Source organism: Oryctolagus cuniculus, chromosome 1 (genome assembly GCF_964237555.1).
Source record: "Oryctolagus cuniculus chromosome 1, mOryCun1.1, whole genome shotgun sequence".
Taxonomy (NCBI): Eukaryota; Metazoa; Chordata; class Mammalia; order Lagomorpha; family Leporidae; genus Oryctolagus; species Oryctolagus cuniculus.
In genome coordinates this window covers 152,959,108-152,978,519 of record NC_091432.1, presented here as the reverse complement: position 1 = coordinate 152,978,519, position 19,412 = coordinate 152,959,108, and the positions used below count along the sequence as shown (strand labels likewise).

The 19,412-nt window shown below is 39.5% G+C and overlaps 1 protein-coding gene across 8 annotated transcripts in view; it reads left to right on the top strand.

Moving 5' to 3' along the window:
- VPS13A (vacuolar protein sorting 13 homolog A) overlaps positions 1-19,412 on the top strand; it is a 248,013-nt gene that overhangs the window by 100,907 nt on the left and 127,694 nt on the right. For all 8 annotated transcript variants that reach the window (XR_011379457.1, XM_051858844.2, XM_017341940.3 and 5 more), the window contains 4 exons: positions 8,946-9,084; positions 11,665-11,749; positions 13,269-13,423; positions 14,174-14,330. Coding sequence is in view for 7 of the 8 variants with exons in the window: in XM_051858844.2 (XP_051714804.1) it covers positions 8,946-9,084; positions 11,665-11,749; positions 13,269-13,423; positions 14,174-14,330 (536 nt within the window). In the remaining variant the exon portion in view is untranslated. The remainder of the gene's footprint in view (positions 1-8,945; positions 9,085-11,664; positions 11,750-13,268; positions 13,424-14,173; positions 14,331-19,412) is intronic.

The window sequence follows — 19,412 nt, the reverse complement described above, 5'->3', positions numbered from 1 at the left end:
TTTATTATTTGGCATTTTGGAGATACAAGTTTGCTTCTTCTTTATTTTTCCCATGTGATGGTTTTTTTATCTTTGGACTATACCTCTGTGGCTTAGTGGAGTGTCCCCCCTTTCAATGAATACCTAGAAGCCTGTGGTTGCTATGGCCAGGGAGCTCTGTTCAGTGCTCCAGGGTGAAGGGAGTGTTCAGGGTGACACTCAGTTTGGGTGTGGTAAAACTCACTTTTTTTTTTTTAAGAGGGAAGGTTTGTTCTGTTCTGTTGTCATAGTCTCTGCTCACCTCTCCTCAAGGGAGACCAGTGTCTGGGCGCTAGGCCCAATTGGTATAATGTTCGTCCATAATGCCACAAGAACCACACAAAGAATCTGTGCAGTCCTCAGTGTAAGCACAGAGTTTGCAGAAATGACACTCAACAGAGATTCAGGGACCCTTGAGCGCAGCCGCCCACAGTGACTGCCCAAAGTCCCAGCCACAACCTGAGTCCTCCCACTCAGCCTCAGTATTCTCACAGTCCCAGCACACAAGCCTCCTACAGTCACAAGCACCCAGCCCCCTGTCAGTTCTCCCCTCCAGACTCATACATCTCTGCTGGTTGCTGGGCACATGGACACAAGCTGGTATAGCTGTTATACATGTCCAAAATGGTACCTGCCCTCTCGGCTTGTTACAGGATGCCAGTGCAAGGTGGTCTGGGAAAAACATGCCCCCCTCCTTTTTTTCCTCCTCTAGTTTGGCAGGTACACTGTTTCTCACAGGACTGCAAGCCAGATTCCCTCCAGGCTCTTCCCACAGCTTTGTCTTCTGTGGCTTGGGCTGCTGCAGTCTGGTCTCACCTAATTCTCCAAAGCTGGTGCTGAGGCTCTTGGCTGCTGGGTCATGAGTTGTGCATCTAGGTCCACAGTGTTCTTCTAATTTGCATGGAGTTTTCTCCCTACCTCTTACCTGAGATTGCACTCTCTCCACTTTTTTTAAACTATCTTCTCCTAGACTAGAGCAATAAGCTCCTTCCCTATTCCACCATTGTAATCCCTCTGAAGGTTTGTTTTTCTAGGAATTTCATTGAGATTACTCAGTTTGTTAGCATAATATTATTCATAATACATAGATAAACTAATTCTGTATTTTTTCTTTAACTAAAGATTTGTCAGTTTTGTTGATCATTCTGAAGAATTGACTATTGGTTCTGTTGATTTTTCATTATTTTTCTGTACTTTATCTGTACTCAACTGTTTTTATTTTCTTTTTCTTTCTTTCTTTCTTTTTTTTTTTTTGGGGGGGGGGCCTTTGGTTTAGTTTCCAGTGATGTTAGACTATTGATTTGAGATTTTTTAAAAAATTGTTTTTAAATGCACCAAGCACCTGGTTCCTCCCCTTCTTAAAAAAATAAGATGTTTACAACTATAAATTTCTCTATTAGCAGACTTTGCTGTTTCCACTAATCTTGGAGTGTTATGTTTTCATTTGTCTCAAGATAATTTTTAATTTTTTTGTGATTTCTTCTTTGACTCATTTTTTTGTCTACGAAATTTTATTTCAGTAAATTTTGAATATGCTGTTTTCCTTCTACTTTTGCTTTCAATAATTGTCTGCTGTTCTCAGAAAAGATACTTTCTGAAACTTCAATCTTCTACAACTTTTTTTTTAAAGATTTATTCATTTATTTGAAAGTCAGACTTACACAGAGAGGCAGAGAGAGAGAAAGGTCTTCCATCCACTGGTTCACTCCCCAACTGACTGAGATGGCTGGAGCTGAACTGATCTGAAGCCAGGAGCTGCGAGCTTCTTTGGGTCTCCCATGCGAGTACAGGAGCCCAAGGACTTGGAGGACCATCTTCCCTGCTTTCCAGGCCATAGCAGAGAACTGGATTGGAAGTGGAGCATCTGGGACTCAAACTGACACTCTTGTGGGATGCTGGCACAGTGATTTTACCCGCTGTGCCACAGCCATAGTGCCGGCCCCTTCTGCAACTTTGTGATAACTTATTTTGTAACCAAGCATATAATAGATACCAAAGAATGTTCTCATGTATGTTAGAAAAATGTGCATTCTGTGGTCTCTAGATGGAGTGTTCTCTGTAGGTCTGCATGGTCCTGTTAGTAATGCTGTTCTAATACTCCTTATTAGTTTTTTGTTTGGTTATGTTCATTATTAATAATAGAATATTGAAATCTTGTGCTATTAGAGAGCTGCATTTTTTCCTCTTAATTCTGTCGATGTTTGATTCATGTATTTTTTTTCTTTCGTTTTTTTTTTTTATTTGACAGGTAGAGTTATAGACAGAGAGAGAGAGAGAGAAAGGTTTTCCTTCTGTTGGTTCACTCCCCAAATGGCTGCTACGGCCGGCGTGCTGCGCCAGTCCGAAGCCAGGAGCCAGGTGCTTCCTCCTGGTCTCCCATGTGGGTGCAGGAGCCCAAGCAGTTGGGCCATCCTCCACTGACCCCCGGGCCACAGCAGAGAGTTTGACTGGAAGAGGAGCAACCAGGACTAGAACCCATTGCCCATATGGGATGCTGGCACCGCAGGTGGAGGATTAACCAAGTGAGCCACAGCGCCGGCCCCTGCTTCATATATTTTTGAGCTCTGACATTTGATGTATTTTGTTGAAATGTAACTTTCATTATTATTATAGATAATATCCTCCTTTGTTCCTTGTAAGTTTTTTTTTTTTTTAAGATTTATTTATTTATTTGAAAGGCTGTGAGGAAGGGAGGAAGTGAAGGGAGGGAAGGACAGGTCTGGAACAGGATAAAGCTGGAAGTCTATCCTGGTCTCCTACAGGTAGCAGTGGCCGAAGCATTTGGGTCATCATATAGCTTCCTTCTCAGGTGCATTAGCTGGATGCTGTAGCAAGAGGCTGCTTAACCTGCTTCGCAACACCAGACCCTGCATTCTTTCACTTTTAACCTATATATTTTCTTAGATCTAAAGTGAGTCATTTGCAGACAGCAGATAGTTAAATCTCATGTTTTTATGCATTTTGGTAATTATGTCTTTTGGTTGGGAAGCTTAAAATATTAACCTTGAAAATAAATACTGATGGGCATTGGAAATATCTTTACCTGTACACTCAAGAGGTAGACATAGAGTCAGGAAGTGCGATGAAAGCAACAGTTTATTGGTGATCATGCAAGTCCCAAGTCTGATAAGCAGGCACACCCAGTGCAGGTAACAGCAAGCAGTTTATATCTTAGCAAGCAGGTTCCTCACTGAGTACTGTGGGGTGTCCAGTCTTCCCAGTCTCCTTTTTTTTTTTTTTTTTTTTTTGACAGGCAGAGTGAGAGACAGAGAGAAAGGTCTTCCTTTGCCGTTGGTTCACCCTCCAGTGGCCGCCCCGGCCGGTGTGCTGTGGCTGGCGCACCACGCTGATCCGATGGCAGGAGCCAGGTACTTATCCTGGTCTCCCATGGGGTGCAGGGCCCAAGTACTTGGGCCATCCTCCACTGCACTCCCTGGCCACAGCAGAGAACTGGCCTGGAAGAGGGGCAACCAGGACAGAATCCAGTGCCCTGACCGGGACTAGAACCCGGTGTGCCGGTGCCGCAAGGCGGAGGATTAGCCTAGTGAGCCGCGGCGCCAGCCCTTCCCAGTCTCCTAAGCTACACAGTTATCTTCCTCCTTCCTTTGTAATTTCTTATTGTGAGTTGGCTGCTCCCTACCAATCTTGTTGCCTAGGGAGTTTTGCTACATCTGCAAGTCAGCTACATCTATAAGTCAGTTATCTGGTTTCTATTTTACGGTTTTTCATAAGTGGTAAATTTCTATTCTATGTTGAAATGGATCTCTCTCTCTCCCTCTCTTTCTCTCTCTCTCTCTCTCTCTATATATATATATATAATATATATATATTTCCTTCCTTCCTTCCCCCTCCCCCCTCTCCCTCTCCCTCCCCCTCTCCCCCTACCTCTGCTTTTCTTTTTTTATTTTAATAGATTTTATTTATTTGTTTGAAAAGCAGAATTAGAGAAGAGAGAGAGAGAGATCCTCTAAATGCTGGTTCACTCCCCCAGTGGCTGCAATGGCCAGGGCTGGGCCAAGCTAATGTCAGGAGCTTCTTTTGTGTGTCTCCTGTGGATGCAGGGAACCAAGGGCTTGGGCATCCTCCACTGCTCTCCCAGGCATGTTAACAGGGAGCTGGATTGGGAGTAGAGCACTGGGACTCAAACTGGTGCCATATGGGATGTCGGCATCACAGGCAGCAGCTTTACCTGCTACACCACAGTGCTGGTTCCCATTTACTTACATTGGGAAAAACTTACTTTTTCAGTGTGTGCTTCCTGTGTGTCTTCTACTTTTTTGTCCTTTATTTCCTGTATTGCTGCTTCCTTTGTGTTTAGTTGATTATTGTATCATGATTTGATTCCCTTCTCAATTCCATTTTTGTATATTTTATAGATTTTTTTGTGGTTACTTTGGAGATGACATATGACTCCTAAAGTTATACTAATATGTTTAAAGTTGATACTAGCTTAACTTCAGTTTCATGCAATTGCGTGTGTCCTGCTTTATCCATTTCATTTTGTTATTGATGTCATAGTTTAAATCTTTATATACTCCACAGCATAGATTTATATTTATTTTTATATTTTATATATTTATATATACTATATATATTTTATATGTTTATTTTTATGCATTTGTTTTGCTGGAGTGAGTATTTATGTTTGTCCATGTATTTACCTTTACCAGCTTCTTTATATATTTTATTGTTTGCTGAAGCGATGATCCTGGGACCCTAACTAGAGAAGCCCATTAGTTGATTTATTCTCAAATAATTCTATACCATAGGTATCCATTTCACATCTTCTGTATACCAGCACCTTTTTTTTTTCCCTTGTAACATTCAAACCTCAGCCACAGAAGTATTTTATAATTTAACCAAATAGTCATGTAACAACCTACTCAGTGGTTTCAGGGTTCAATGAGGCAGCAGGGAGAATGCTCCTGCGATAGTACTTAAGGTTTCTTGTTTTATGGGTAGGAGAGTAGAGGCCATTTAGGGATAGCGTGGCTTTTTCCTGAGGGTATGTGGTATGGGCCTTGTTATTCATACTTAGTGTTATTACTTTGTAAAAAGGAAGCACCCAAGAGAGAATGCATACCCTTTGGTGGGCTTGTGTGACACCAGCTGCTCCAGAAAGCCTCTCCTGATTACCTTTCCTACATGCTTTTTCTTTTTCTTCCTTTGTGTGTGGTGGTTTTTTTTTTTTTTTTTTTTTTTTTTTTTTTAAAGAGGAGACATTGTCTAGAGTCCTAAATCTTGTGCTTTTAGGCGTTTTTCTGTTAGAAAGTCAGAGTCTAGAGGCAGAAGAATGCCTGGAAATTTTTTTCTGATCATACTTAAGTATGCTTTTATTCACAAATGTCTCCCTCCCCACTTACCTGAAATTTCTTATAAAGTTTTTAGTCTGTGATATAGAGCAAAGATATATATGATTTCCTGTTGTAAATATGAATTGGTCTTTAAATTCAGCGTAGTTTACTTTGATTTTTTCTTGGTAAAATGTAGGAAGCTACATGGTACTAGAATAAAAGGACACAATAGTTCTCCAAGGAAAGAAAAGAACAGTTTATCTTGCTCTCACTTTGGATTTATTCTGTTATCATGTAGTTCAGAAGAATATGTCCCACACACCCATTCCCCACTCCTCCTTTGGAAGATTTATTTATTTATTTGAAAGGCAGAGTGACAGATTTTCAGGTTTTTCGTCTGCTTGTTTACTTCCCAAATGGCCACAAAGCCAGACCTGGGCTAAGTTGAAGCCTGGAGCCAGAAACTCCATCTGGATTTCCCATGTGAATGGCGGGGGCCCAAGTACTTGGGGCATGATCGGCTGCTTTCCCAGGTGCATTAGCAGGAACTAGGATCAGAAGCAGAGCAATCAGGGCTCAAGCCAGCATTCCATTTTGGAATGCTGGTGTCTCAAGTAGCTACCCAGTGTTCTACAATGCTGGTCTCAGATAACTGTCTTTGATGCAGGGAGTAGATATACCAGAGCGGGATTAAAATAGTTGGCTAAAATGTGTCTGTTGATTATGTCTGTACATGAGGACCAGGAAAGTAATTAAAATAATTATAGGCCACAAATGACAGTGTTTTAGAAAGATGACATCTGAGAAGTTCTCTGGTTTTTATTTTACAGTTTTTCATAAGTGGTAAAAAGTGAATGTGATGTTTTGTTAAATCCAGAAAATTGAGGTGGGTGTTCAGCAGTTAAGATGCCCGCATATCTTACCCAAATACATGGGTTTTGACACCTGGCTCCCGACTCCTGACTATAGCTTCCTGAGGCATGGGGGGCAGTGTTGTTGGCTCAGATAATTGGTTTCTTGCCACATACATGGGTTCCCAGCTCCTGGCTTTGGCCTCAGTTGTTAACAGGCATTTTGGGAATCAAGCAGTGAATGCAAGCTCTATCTGCTTCTCAATCAATCAATCAATAAATAAAATTTAACAATAAAAATAAATTCCTGGAACTCTCAGAATATTTCCTTTGAAGTTTGAGCTAAAAAAGTGAGACAAATTAAAGGAAGCCTATTATTTTGTATGTAGTACATTGGTACACACTGTCTTCATATTATACAACTTACATATTTCAAGAAAGTGTAAGTTTAGACAGATTGATGGGACTTCATAATGTGTAACTAAGTTAAACTAGAATGAATGAGATAAATTATAAATTAACTTTCTTTAGGAATTCAGGTACAGTTTTAGAAGGAGAACCTTAACAGTCATTGTGCATTAATTGAAAATAAACCTTAAGGAAAATGTAAAGATAAAAATGTTAAGTGAAAACTTTGTTTTTTATGCCTGTTTCCTTTTTTTAGGGAACATAGAACACAAAATATAGTTTTTACTTAAGCAGTTGCGTGAATGAGGCTGTTTTTGTTTATTCACTGACAACCCCATTTTAACCGTTGAACAAATTATACTTAAATTGATAGAATTAAAAATATAAAAATTCAAATTTAAACATGAAAATATGGAACAACAACAACAAAAGAACAAGAAATATTTTCATTATCAAACAGATTAACAAATTCTCAGACACTCAGATACTTTCAAAACTGTCTTTCTTTTTAATTCTTTATATCCTGTCTGTAAGCAAAGGAGACTGACAAAGCATAAAGCACCTACTTTTTTTTCATCAATTAGAAATCATTCTTTTAAAAAATTTATTCATTTTATTTGAAAGGCAGACAAAGAGAAACAGAGATCTCTCATCTATTGATTCACTTCCCAAGTGTCCATAATAGGTAATGTTGGACCAGGCAGAAGACAGGAGGAGGCTGAAACTCAGTCCAGGTCTCCCACATGGGTGTCAGGGACCCAAGTACTTGAGCCATCTTCTGCTGTCTCCAGTGTATACCTCAACAGGTATACCTAGATCAGAAGCAGAGTAGCCAGCCAGGACTTGAACCAGGCACACTGATATGACATGTGAATGTACCAAATGGGAACTTAAGAGCTGTGCCAGGGGCCGGCACTGTGGCATAGTGGGTAAAGCTGCTGCCTGCAGTGACAGCCTCCCATATGGGAGCTAGTTCCAGTTCTAGCTGCTCCACTTCTGATCCAGCTCTCTGCTATGGTCTGGGAGGGAAGTAGAAGATGGCCTGGGTCCTTGGGCCCCTGTACCCATGTGGGAGACTTGGAAGAAGCTCCTGGCTCCTGACTTCATATATGCCCACTCTGGCCATTGCAGCCATTTGGGGGGGGGGGGGTGGTGAACCATCGGATAGAAGACCTCTCTGCCTCTGCCTCTCTGTAACTTTGCATTTCAAATTAAATAAATAAATCTTAAAAAAAAAAAAAAAAAGCAGTGTCAGATATCTGCTCCTGAGGTTTGGAATGGAATCATAGTTTTAGAATTATAACCTTTTGGGTAAGTTATTTGAACTTCGTAAGGCTTAGTTTCCTTATAGAAACCATGTACGTAGAGTTGGCAAGTAAGAAGTAGATTGCCTCATCCGTTGTGTGGACTATCTGCAATAATGCATATGAAATGCTTTCCTCAATGTCTGTCAGTTAAAAACACTTAAGTAGTTAAGTTTACACGGCAGGGCCGGTGCCGTGGCTCAATAGGCTAATCCTCCGCCTTGCGGCGCCGGCACACCGGGTTCTAGTCCCAGTCGGGGTACCGGATTCTGTCCCTATTGCCCCTCTTTCAGGCCAGCTCTCTGCTATGGCCCGGGAATGCAGTGGAGGATGGCCCAGGTGCTTGGGTCCTGCACCCCATGGGAGACCAGGAAAAAAGCTCCTGGCTTCGGATCAGTGTGATGCGCCGGCCGTGGCGGCCATTGGAGGGTGAACCAATGGCAAAGGAAGACCTCTCTCTGTCTCTCTCTCTCACTGTGCACTCTGCCTGTCAAAAAAAAAAAAAAAAAAAGTTTACATGGCAAACAGTAGAGGCACAATAAATGTGATAATATTGGAAAAACAAGCCTCTTAAAAATAGAAATTAGATGAGTTAACTATCTAATGAAACTGGTTACTATGATATGTTTGGAGTAGAGATTTTTAGTGCTTAAAATTACATTTGATTATATTTGTGTAACTTGAGGGGAGGAGTCCTTTTTATATTAAATTTTTTTCTTAGTTTTTATGTAGATTTATTTGAAAGGCAAAGTGATAGAGAGGGAGATCTTCCGTCTGCTAGTTTGCTCACCAAATGGCTGCAAAGCCAGGGCTGGGACAGGCCAAGGTCAAGAACCAGGCACTCTGTCCAGAGTCTCCTGTGTGGGTGACAGTGGGCCCAAGCACCTCTGCCTTCCCAGATGCATTAGCAAGAAGATGAGTTGGAAGTGGGGCAGCCAAGACTCACCAGCACTCTGATACAGGATGCTGAACCTGCTGTACCACCAAGTCTGCCTCTAGTCTCCTGCTAATTAGTGTACTTAAGTCAGGTTGAGCGTCCTTCTGTAATGATTCCTGTCTTTTTGAAACAGATTCAAGGTTGCTGGAAAGTTACCACTTGTTTCTTTACGAATCTCAGATAAAAAACTGCAAGGAATTATGGAACTGGTTGAAAGCATTCCAAAACCCCAACCTGTAACAGAAGTATCTGCCCCTGTCAAACCATTGCAGGTAATGTTATTTTCAGAATTAATAAAAGCATAAATTAAAAAAGAAAGTTCACAAATGCTATTTGAAAGAGCCACATTAATGTCAGATAAAATAATTTGCAGTTGGTTTTGAATATACCTTTAAAAATGACATCTTAAAAAAGAAATTGAAGAAATGGTAAAAAGTATAGTAGGTAAAAAAGATACAAAATGAAACGTCGCTTTTCCTTACTTCTACAGTCTCCTTTTTCCCTAATGGTAACACTGTTAACTACTGCTTCTCTAGTTTTTTAGAAAATGTTTATGATGTATACTAATAAACACAAACAACTATGCATGGACCAGTATACGTACTATTCTGAATCTGTATTCTTTTCATCATGATTACCATATATGTTCTATATCTTAGAGATATTTTTACATGTACACATAGAGTGTTTTTTGCTTTTCATGGTGATAAAATTATGAATTGTGTGGAAAATAGAAATGAAAGATAATTTTATGTTTCAAATAATTTTGAAGTCTCTGCATACTTTTGCTAGATTTAAAAGGTAAGAGTGTTTTTTAATGAAAGTTATGGAAAGAAGGCTTATGTTCTTCATTTGGAACTTATATTGGCTATAGATAAGAGGTGGGATTATGTGAGTCCGTAAGAAGTAATTGGTGTTTCTGTATTGGTTGGGATTGTGAGCAAGATGCAGTACAATCTAGGGAGTTGTAATAGTTTTTTTTTTGTTTTTTTTTTTTTTGTTTTTTTTTTAAGATTTGTTTATTTGAGAGGTAGAGTCATAGACAAAGAGAGGAAGAGACAGAGAGAAAGGTCTTCCATCTGCTGATTCACTCCACAAATGGCCACAATGGCCAGAGCTGGGCTGATCAAAAGCCGGGAGCTTTTTCAGGGTCTCCCACATGGGTGCAGGCTCCCAGCACTTGGGCCATCTTCTGCTGCTTTCCCAGGCCATAGCAGAGAGCTGGATTGGAAGAGGAGCAGCTATGACATGAACAGGCGCCTATATGGGATGCCGGCGATGCAGGCAGAGGCTTAGCCTACTATGCCACAGCTCTGGCCCCCTGTAATAGGGTTTAAGATAAGGCTTTAACATATCCTCAAGAATGTAAGGTGATCCGTTTAGCCTGTAACTTGTTACTGATTGAGTTCTTCCCCCATTTTACCTCCTTTCTATCTTCAGGCTATTTAAAATTAAATTTAGGGCATATTGGAATATTTTTTCTTATCACTGAAATATGATTAGAAAATTAAAAAATAAAACTGGAAGCTTTCCAATTCTAGAGGACTGAAATATTGGGACTTGTGTTTCATGGGTGGAGGTGGTTTCCTTACTAGTGACATGTTGATTCAAAACAGACATAATGGGCCGGTGTTGTGACACAAGGGTTAATCTACTGCTTGGGACTCACTCCCATGTCCCATATCAGTATACTTTTTAGTCCTAGCTTTTCTGCTTCCAAGCCAGCACCTGCTAATGCATTCTTGGGAGCTGCAGATGATGGCTCAAGTGCCTGGATCCCTGTCACACATGTGGGAGACCCAGATGCAGTTCTGGGATCCTGGTTTTGGCCTGACTGAGCCCTGGCTATTGGGAGCATTTGTGAAATGAACCAGTAAAGGGAAGATCTCCTGTGGATTCTTTCTCTCTGTCACTCTGCATTTCAAGTAGCACATAAGAAATATATACATAAGACTAGGGGCATGCATTTGGTATAGTGGTTAAGTCACACTTTAGGATGCCCACTTCCCATATTGGAGTGCCTGGGTTTGACTCCTGTCTCTGCTTTTGATTCCATCTTCCTACTAATATGAGCCCTGGGTAGAAGCAGATGATGACTCAAGTACTTTGGTACCTGTGACTCACATGGGAAACCTGGATTGAGTTCCAGGCTTCTGGCTTCCACCTGGCCCAGCCGTGGCTGTTTTGAGCATCTGGGGGCTAAACCAGTGGAAGGCTGATCTTTGTCTGTCTCTGTGTCTTTTTTTTTTTTTTTTTTTTTTGTCTCTCTGCCTTTTAAATAAATGAAAATATACAATAAAATTATTAATGAAGCCTGTCACCTTAATACATATTTCCTATACAGAGTCTCTCATCAAGGAAATTAACAGTGCTACAGTTTAGATTTAGCCTTAAAATGTGTAACTTCTTTTAATCTACAGTTTAGAATTGTCATTGTAAAAATATTTTTATTAATTTGGAGGACAGAAAGAGTTTCCATTTGCTTGTTCATTCCCCAAGTGCTATCTATAACTTCTAGCACTGATGGGCCAAATCCTATAGCTAGGAACTCAATCCAGGTCTCCCATAGGGGTGATAGGAGACCAGTTAGGAGTCATCACCGGCTATCTCTCAGGTTCTACATAGCAGCAGCTGGGTATAGCACACTGGTACTCCAATATGGAAGGGCCACGAGCATCCTAACTAAAGTCTTAACTGCTAGACTGAATGCCCAACCCTGTAATTTACTTTTCTAATTCAGACCTGATGTTTTTCTCAGATAGTTCAAATTGATTGGCTCTTTTTTAAAATTATTTTAAAAGTTTTCAATAGAATGTTTTGTGCTTATTGACAGTGAATTACTTTTCTTTCAGACTCATACATCTCTTTCTTTGGGAACATCACAGATTTCGCAGAGAATAATTCCTCTCTTGGAACTTCCTTCTGTTGCTGAAGATGGTAAAATAAACTGCTTATGGTTATTTTCCTCATTATACTCATATATGTTATAAAAATAATTTCCAGTTTGAGACATATCTTTCCTAAATGACAGTGGGTAGGAAAGAATGTATATGGTGCTTTAAAAAATAGGTTTTCTGTAACACTAGACAGATTAACAAGAGAAAAAAATAGAAATTGATTAGCATATCTCTTGTGTACATGGAAGAAACTCAGGGATGAGTAACTCGAAGGGATGATTGAGACTTGAGTTTGTATACCATTTTAGGTTTAAGCCAAGGAAAAGAGATTTTGGGATAATCTGATAGGGATAAGGTAGAGGTAAGTTTAGAGAAGGTAACCAGGAAAAGCATAGTGAGCAAGGGTAAGGTTTGTTATGCATATTTAAGTAACTCCTCTATCCTTGCATTCTGGAGGTGGAGACACCATTCATTGATAGCTTTACTGACAAATGTTAATTTCCCTTTAGAAAAGGGAAATTTGTGCTACTTTCAGAGTTTTATGCTGTTTCTAAAAATAATCTATGCAGTGTCACCCTTTTGCTAAACATGTATTTTGGAGTTGTATACTCTAGTCTCTAGCCATATAGAAAATTACCAGCAGTAGCAGTTACTTGTATATTTTCAAGAAATAGTCACAAAAAATCCTTTAAAAAGTAAGTAAGATATTCCTTAAAGTTGTATTTGCAGTTGATTTTTTTTTCTTTTTTTGAGGGGTGCAAATAAAAGTTGAGCTCATAGGACCACTAAAAACTAATAATTTTTTTTCAGCTGGGGTCTAGGAAATCCTAAAAAACTTCGTAGATGTCTGATTTATAATGTTTCATTTAGGTATTTGACAGTTTTGTTATAGTGTGTTTTTAAACATTTTTAACCATCTTTGTTACTAAATGAACAAATCAAGTCTTAATATTCTGCATTCACATATAAAAGTTTGTAAATATCCTGTTATCAGATAACTTGTTTCCTGGCCACACTGGAAAGAAAAAATAGACTCTTTGTAAAACTTTAAAATTAACTAACTTTTAAATAATGGTAACTGCCATGTTGATTATCTGTTTTCCAGAGAATGTTTTCTTTTTATGTGGTTTTGACACCTAAAATTAGCTATCTTTTCTGCTGTTAAAGTGTCTATTGTTACTTTAGCCCAGTGAACCTTAGGTTAAAGCTGAAGCTTCTCCCCATGCTGCTATAGTATACTGACAAAGGACAGGACTGCGGGAGATTTCATCACACTACATGGAACAGCATGCAGTATTCATGCTGTGCATAATCATTAGAATTGTCATTTGCTGTAAAAATTTTTTTATGAAATCTTAAAATAGGTTAATAATTTTAAAGTTTATGCTAAAGATTTCTTTAAAATTTTATACACTTTTATCATAAAGATGTTATTTCTTCAAATATGTTTCTATAGATCTTAGTGCTTTAATGTTCGTATTCATTTCAGGAAGGTTATCAAGATGTTTACAATTTGGTTAATTTTATTATTGACTTAAACAATGTTCTGTGAAATTTAGATTCAGATGAAGAATTTTATGATGCACCATGTAGTCCCTTAGAAGTAACTCCTCAAATTCCAACCAGAGTTAAAAATGTTCGACACAGAAAGTCACAGAAGCAGGATCATTCTGTAAATTTGACTGAGTTTAAAATGCGATTTGAAGTAGCAGAGGTATGTACTATGGTAAAATTAATATGGTTTATTTAAATGGTTTGCCATTTTTATTGTTTACAGCTTATCTATATAGTCTCATTAGGAATAAGTACTCTTTTTTAATCCTGGTTACGCTGAATCCAGACTTTTTTTTTTTTTTTTTTTTTTTTGACAGGCAGAGTGGACAGTGAGAGAGAGAGACAGAGAGAAAGGTCTTCCTTTGCCGTTGGTTTACCCTCCAGTGGCCGCCCCGGCCAGCGCACCGCGCTGATCTGATGGCAGGGGCCAGGTACTTATCCTGGTCTCCCATGGGGTGCAGGGCCCAAGTATTTGGGCCATCCTCCACTGCCTTCCCGGGCCACAGCAGAGAGCTGGCCTGGAAGAGGGGCAACCGGGACAGAATCCGGCGCCCCGACCGGGACTAGAACCCGGTGTGCCGGCGCCACAAGGCGGAGGATTAGCCTAGTGAGCCGCGGCGCCGGCCTGAATCCAGACTTGCTGTGTGATACTCCCTCAATCTTTTTTGTTGGAGGTTAACTTTTTTCATCAAGAATTAGGAGCCTAGATAATATACTGTGGTTATTCAATAAATAGTTTTTGAAAGTGATTATTTCTATATGTGTATGTTCTATGAGTATATGAGAATAAAGTCACTCATTTTAAATGCATTTCATATTGTGTGTACCACATATATCTATATATAAACAGTGTACATAAACATGTTTTTGTTTTATACAGTGGTGTTTTCTTTTTTCCTTTCTTCCACAGGTTTTGATTCAATTTTACCACCTTGTTGGAGACTGTGAACTACCTGTAGTAGAAATTAATGTTTTAGGATTGGGCACAGAAGTTGAGATTAGAACATTTGATTTGAAAGCAAATGCCTTTTTGAAAGAGTTCTGCTTAAAATGCCCAGAATACTTGGGTAAGAATCTCTATTTTTAAAAATAAGTAAATTTCATTGTTGGCTATCTACTGGAGAATTTTCTCCTAAAGACTTTAAATCTTAATTTGTTAAAATATTTTCAGATCTATTACATTATGAGTTTGTATTAATCCATTTTTAGTTACTATATTAAAATACCTGAGACTGGTTAATGTATAAAGAAAAGAGGTTTAATTAGCTTACAGTTTTGGAGGCTGAAAGTCCAAGCTCTGGTGGCTCCATTGGGTTTGCCTCTGGTGGGTACCTCATGGCAAACTGCATCACGGCAAGAGCATGTGATCCCGTGGTGATAGAGGAAGCCAATGAGCAATTTAGGGTTGTGTCTCATGAGAATTAACTGGAGTCCCACAGGAACTACCCTGATCCCTTCCATGGGTACACACCCAGTGACCCAATTTTCTCTCACTAGGTGAGACCTCCTCTTTTTTTTCCTGTCTCTTTTTGTAAGATTTATTCATTTTATTTGAAAGGCAGAGTTATAGGGAGGGAGGGAGGGAGGGAGAGAGAGAGAGAGAGAGAGAGAGAGATCTCTTCTATATGCTGTTCTATATGCTGACTGGACCAGGGCATGCTGAAGCCAGGGGCATCATCTGGGCCTCCCACATGAGTTGCAGGGTCCCAAATACTTAAACCATTTTCCACTGCTTTCCCAGGCATGTTAATAGGGAACTGGGGCAGAAGTAGAGCAGCTGGGACTTGAATTGGCTTAACTTGTTGAACCACACAGCCAGCTTCAAGGTTCCACCTCTTTTTTTTTTTTTTTTTTTTAAGATTTTTTTATTTTTTATTTATTTGAGAGGGGTAGATTTACAGAGAGAGAGAGATAGATATCTTCTATCTACTAGTTCACTAGTTCACTACCCAAATGGCTGCAACTGTCAGGGTTGGACTAACCCAAAGCTAGGAGCCAGGAACATCATTGAGGTCTCCCATGCAGGTGCAGGGGCCCGAGGACTTGGGCCATTTTCTGTTGCTTTCCCAGGCGTATTATCAGGAAGCTGGATTGGAAGTGGTGCAGTGGGGTAAACAAGTGTCCATATGGGATGCCAGCGCCGCTAGCAGCAGCTTTAACCCATTACAAGACTTCACCTCTTAAAGGCTCTGCCATTTCAACACTCCACCCTGAGCACCAAGCCTCCAGCATATGAATCCTTTGGGGATAAGCCTCATCCAAGTCATAGCAAATAATTAATCTCTCTCTTTTTTTTTAAGATTTTATTTATTTATTTGAGAGGTAGAGTTACAGACAGAGGGAGAGACAGAGTGAAAGGTCTTCAATCCACTGGTTCACTCCCAAAATGGCTGCAATTGCTATAGCTGGGCCCATCCAAAGCCAGGAACCAGGAGTTTCTTCCAGGTCTCCCACATGCATGCAGGGGCTCAAACATTTGGACCATCTTTCACTGATTCCTCAGGCCATAGCAGAGAGCTGGGACAAGAACTGGTGTCTATATGGATTGCTTACTATGCCACAGCACCAGCCCCATGAGTTAATCTTTAATCTTAGAGTTGATGATCCAGGGACATAATCCAAAGAGAAAAATGAAGATTTTTTTTCATTAAGAACAATTAAATGGTTGTGATCGAATATTAAATCTAATTAACTGAGTATAGGAGCACTAATATTTAGCTTCCTCATGGTACTGTAAAATCTACCATGAATTTAGTGTCTCAAAACAACTCAAATTTGTTATCTTAATGTTGTGTAGAGTAGAAGTCTGATCCAGGTTTCACTAGGCAAAAAGCAAGGTGTTGACTCCTTTTTTCAAGGCTCTAAGGAAGGATCCATTTCCTTACTCATGCAGCTATTGACTAAATCCAAGTTCCATGAAGTTTAATTATCTGTTTCCTTGTTGTTTATTAGCTGTTGACTGTCCTTAATCCTTGAGACCTCTATTTGTCTTCACATTCTAGCCCTTTAATATCTCAGAATCAGCGACAGGTATCAGACCCTTCACATACATCTCTTGACCTTCTGCCATTTGTTTCCATTCTTAGCTGTTTAGGTGATTAGATTGGACACACTTTTATAATCCAGGCTATTCTCCCTTCACCATAACCTTGATCACATCTTGAGAGCCCTTTTTGCCGTTTGAGGTAATGTCTTCATATTCCAGGAGATGAGAGTGTATGTCAACTTGTATATGTGAGAAACAGGCAGTATACAGCCTACTAGGAACTCCTTATGTTTCAAAGTTAGAATGGACATACTATCCCTAAGAAAACAATGTGTTTCCTGTGTTAGGCTTTTGTACTATATTTCTTCATTCTGCATTTTTTTTCTTGAATGATAATTGTTAATGGTAGAGGGAATTTTAAGGTAATGGTTCAGTGGTTTAACTTCATTAAACTTCTTTGTAGCATAGTAATAGTATATATCATAGAGGTAACATTACAAACTTTCAAAATAACTTTACTTTTAGAGTAGTTTTATTTAGATTCATGGCACAGTTGAGTAGACTGTACAAAGATTTCCTCTGTACCCCATGTACCCGGATATGCATAGCCTCCTCTGTTGGGAGCATGCCCCACAAGTATGATATGTTTGTTACAATTAATTAAGCTATATGAACACATCATCATTATTACTCAAAGTCCATAGTTTACATTAGAATCCACACTTGATGTTTTACCTCTCATGTGTTTGAGCAGTTGTGTAAGGACACATACCCACCATCATCTTATTACACAGAGTAGTTTCATTGTGCTTAAAGTCTGTGTTCAAGTTACTCATCCCCTATCCCTATAATTCCTGGAGCCACTGATATTTTTATCATATTCATAGATTCACTTTTCCTAGCATGTCATAGTTGGACTCATATACAGTAAGATCCTTTTTAGGTTAATTTCTTTTGATTTAGTGATATGTGTCATGGCTGGTTAGCTCATTTCTGTGGGGCTTTTCAAATGAAGAGACAGGACATGAGAACGTCCGTCCTGAGTGCGCCACCAGATAGCTTTGTGTAGACAATTTTATTTAGAGGGTACCAACAATTCTGCAAGCTAACAGGCACATAGGCAAGGTTATACATCAAATTTATAATTGGGAAAAGCGGTCCGGTCTGGTGGTCCATGATAGAGAACAGGACTGTGATGTTCAAAGACAGGCCCATTCAAATGCTTAAGCCATTTTACAAATTCCTGAAAACACCCCAGGTAACAGTTACAGTCTATTGGCCCCCTGCTGCTCCAGCTGCCTTATTCCTTTGGTGACAGGTGTGTCCATCCCCTGGCCTGTGTTGGTGGGAAAACCGAGACTGCAGCTGCACCTCTAATTCCAGGGCAGTTTGCCACTCTGAGAGACACTGAAGCAGCTTCCTCTACACATTTCATTTAATCAGTGAATAATATTCCATTGTGTGAGTCTACCACGTTTTACCCTTAACCTGCTGAAGGACATTTTCATTGTTTCCAAGTTTTGAAAGTTATGAACAGAACTGCTATAAATATTTATGTGCAATCTTTATTGACATAAATTTTGAGTTTCTTTGGATAAATACCAAGGAACTTGATTGCCAGATCATATGGTAAGAATCTGTTAATTTTGTAAGAAACTGGCAGGCATTTTCCAAGGTAACTATACCATTTTGCATTTCTGGCAGCAGTAATTGAGATTGTTTTTCATTGCATGACTTCTCCTGCTTTTGGTGTTTCAGTGTTCTAGATTTTGGTTATTCTAATAGGTGTATAATGGTAATTTGAATTTCCTTATTGACATAATATGTGAATTATGTTTTCATATGCTTATTTTGCCATCTGTATATCTTGTTAGTGTTAAGATCTTTGACTTAAAAAAAAAAAGATCTTTAATCAGTTTCTTAAGCAGGGAATAAATTAGCTTATCCTGAAACTTAGCTAGGAGATATGATTTATACATCCTCCCCCACCCCCATATTTTGAACTTGTTCCATAGCCTTGAGAACTTGAGTGTGATATACTGTATTCTGGTTTTCCCATGCCAACACCATCATGTATAGAAGATATGTTTTTGTTTTATTATGATTTTCACAATAGGAAACAGTTTGATAATTGGAAAGAAAAGTAAACCAACTTGATAATGTTCTATAGTGATTCATAAATATTATAATAGTTACATTTGTAATTTGTTTTTCCAAGAGCAGAGGATTAGAATAACCTTGTAAATACAGCACAATTAATAACAAGGAATTATTGATGCACCTATTTTTGTAATAGTTTTACTTCAGTTTTTTCAGGAGTGGTTAATAGTTTCTTATGTAAAGTCAATGATCAGCCGGTGCTGCGGCTCACTAGGCTAATCCTCCGCCTAGCGGCGCCGGCACACCGGGTTCTAGTCCCGGTTGGGGCGCCGGATTCTGTCCCAGTTGCCCCTCTTCCAGGCCAGCTCTCTGCTGTGGCCCGGGAGTGCAGTGGAGGATGGCCCAAGTGCTTGGGCCCTGCACCCCATGGGAGACCAGGAAAAGCACCTGGCTCCTGGCTCCTGCCATCGGATCAGCGCGGTGCGCCGGCCGCGGCGGCCATTGGAGGGTGAACCAACGGCAAAGGAAGACCTTTCTCTCTGTCTCTCTCTCTCACTGTCCACTCTGCCTGTCAAAAAAAAAAAAAGTCAATGACCAATAATTGATGAATCAGTAAATGTAGACAAAGTTGCACTTGTTATGAGTTGAAAGTGGTAGGAAAACTGATTATGTGCTCATAAGCTTTTAATTTGGAGGAATTTGTGGAACTTGGCATTTTTTCTCAAGAATAATATACTTAGTTTGTAGTCCTTTCTTCCAGGGTCTAGATATGAATTTTTAGCAGGCATATGTATTATGCTAGTGATAGTTTTTAAGGCATTATACAAAATCTCTTCTACAGCAATTTTCTTAGTCTAACAGATTTTGAACAGATGCAGTAATGTAACTAGTAAGTACTGATTACAGACTAATAAGGTTTATTTTTTTTTAACTTTTATTTAATGAATATAAATTTCCAAAGTACAGCCTATGGACCACAATGGCTCCCCCCCCATAACTTCCCTCCCACCTGCAACCCTCCCCTTTCCCTCTCCCTCCCCCCTTCCATTCATATCAAGATTCA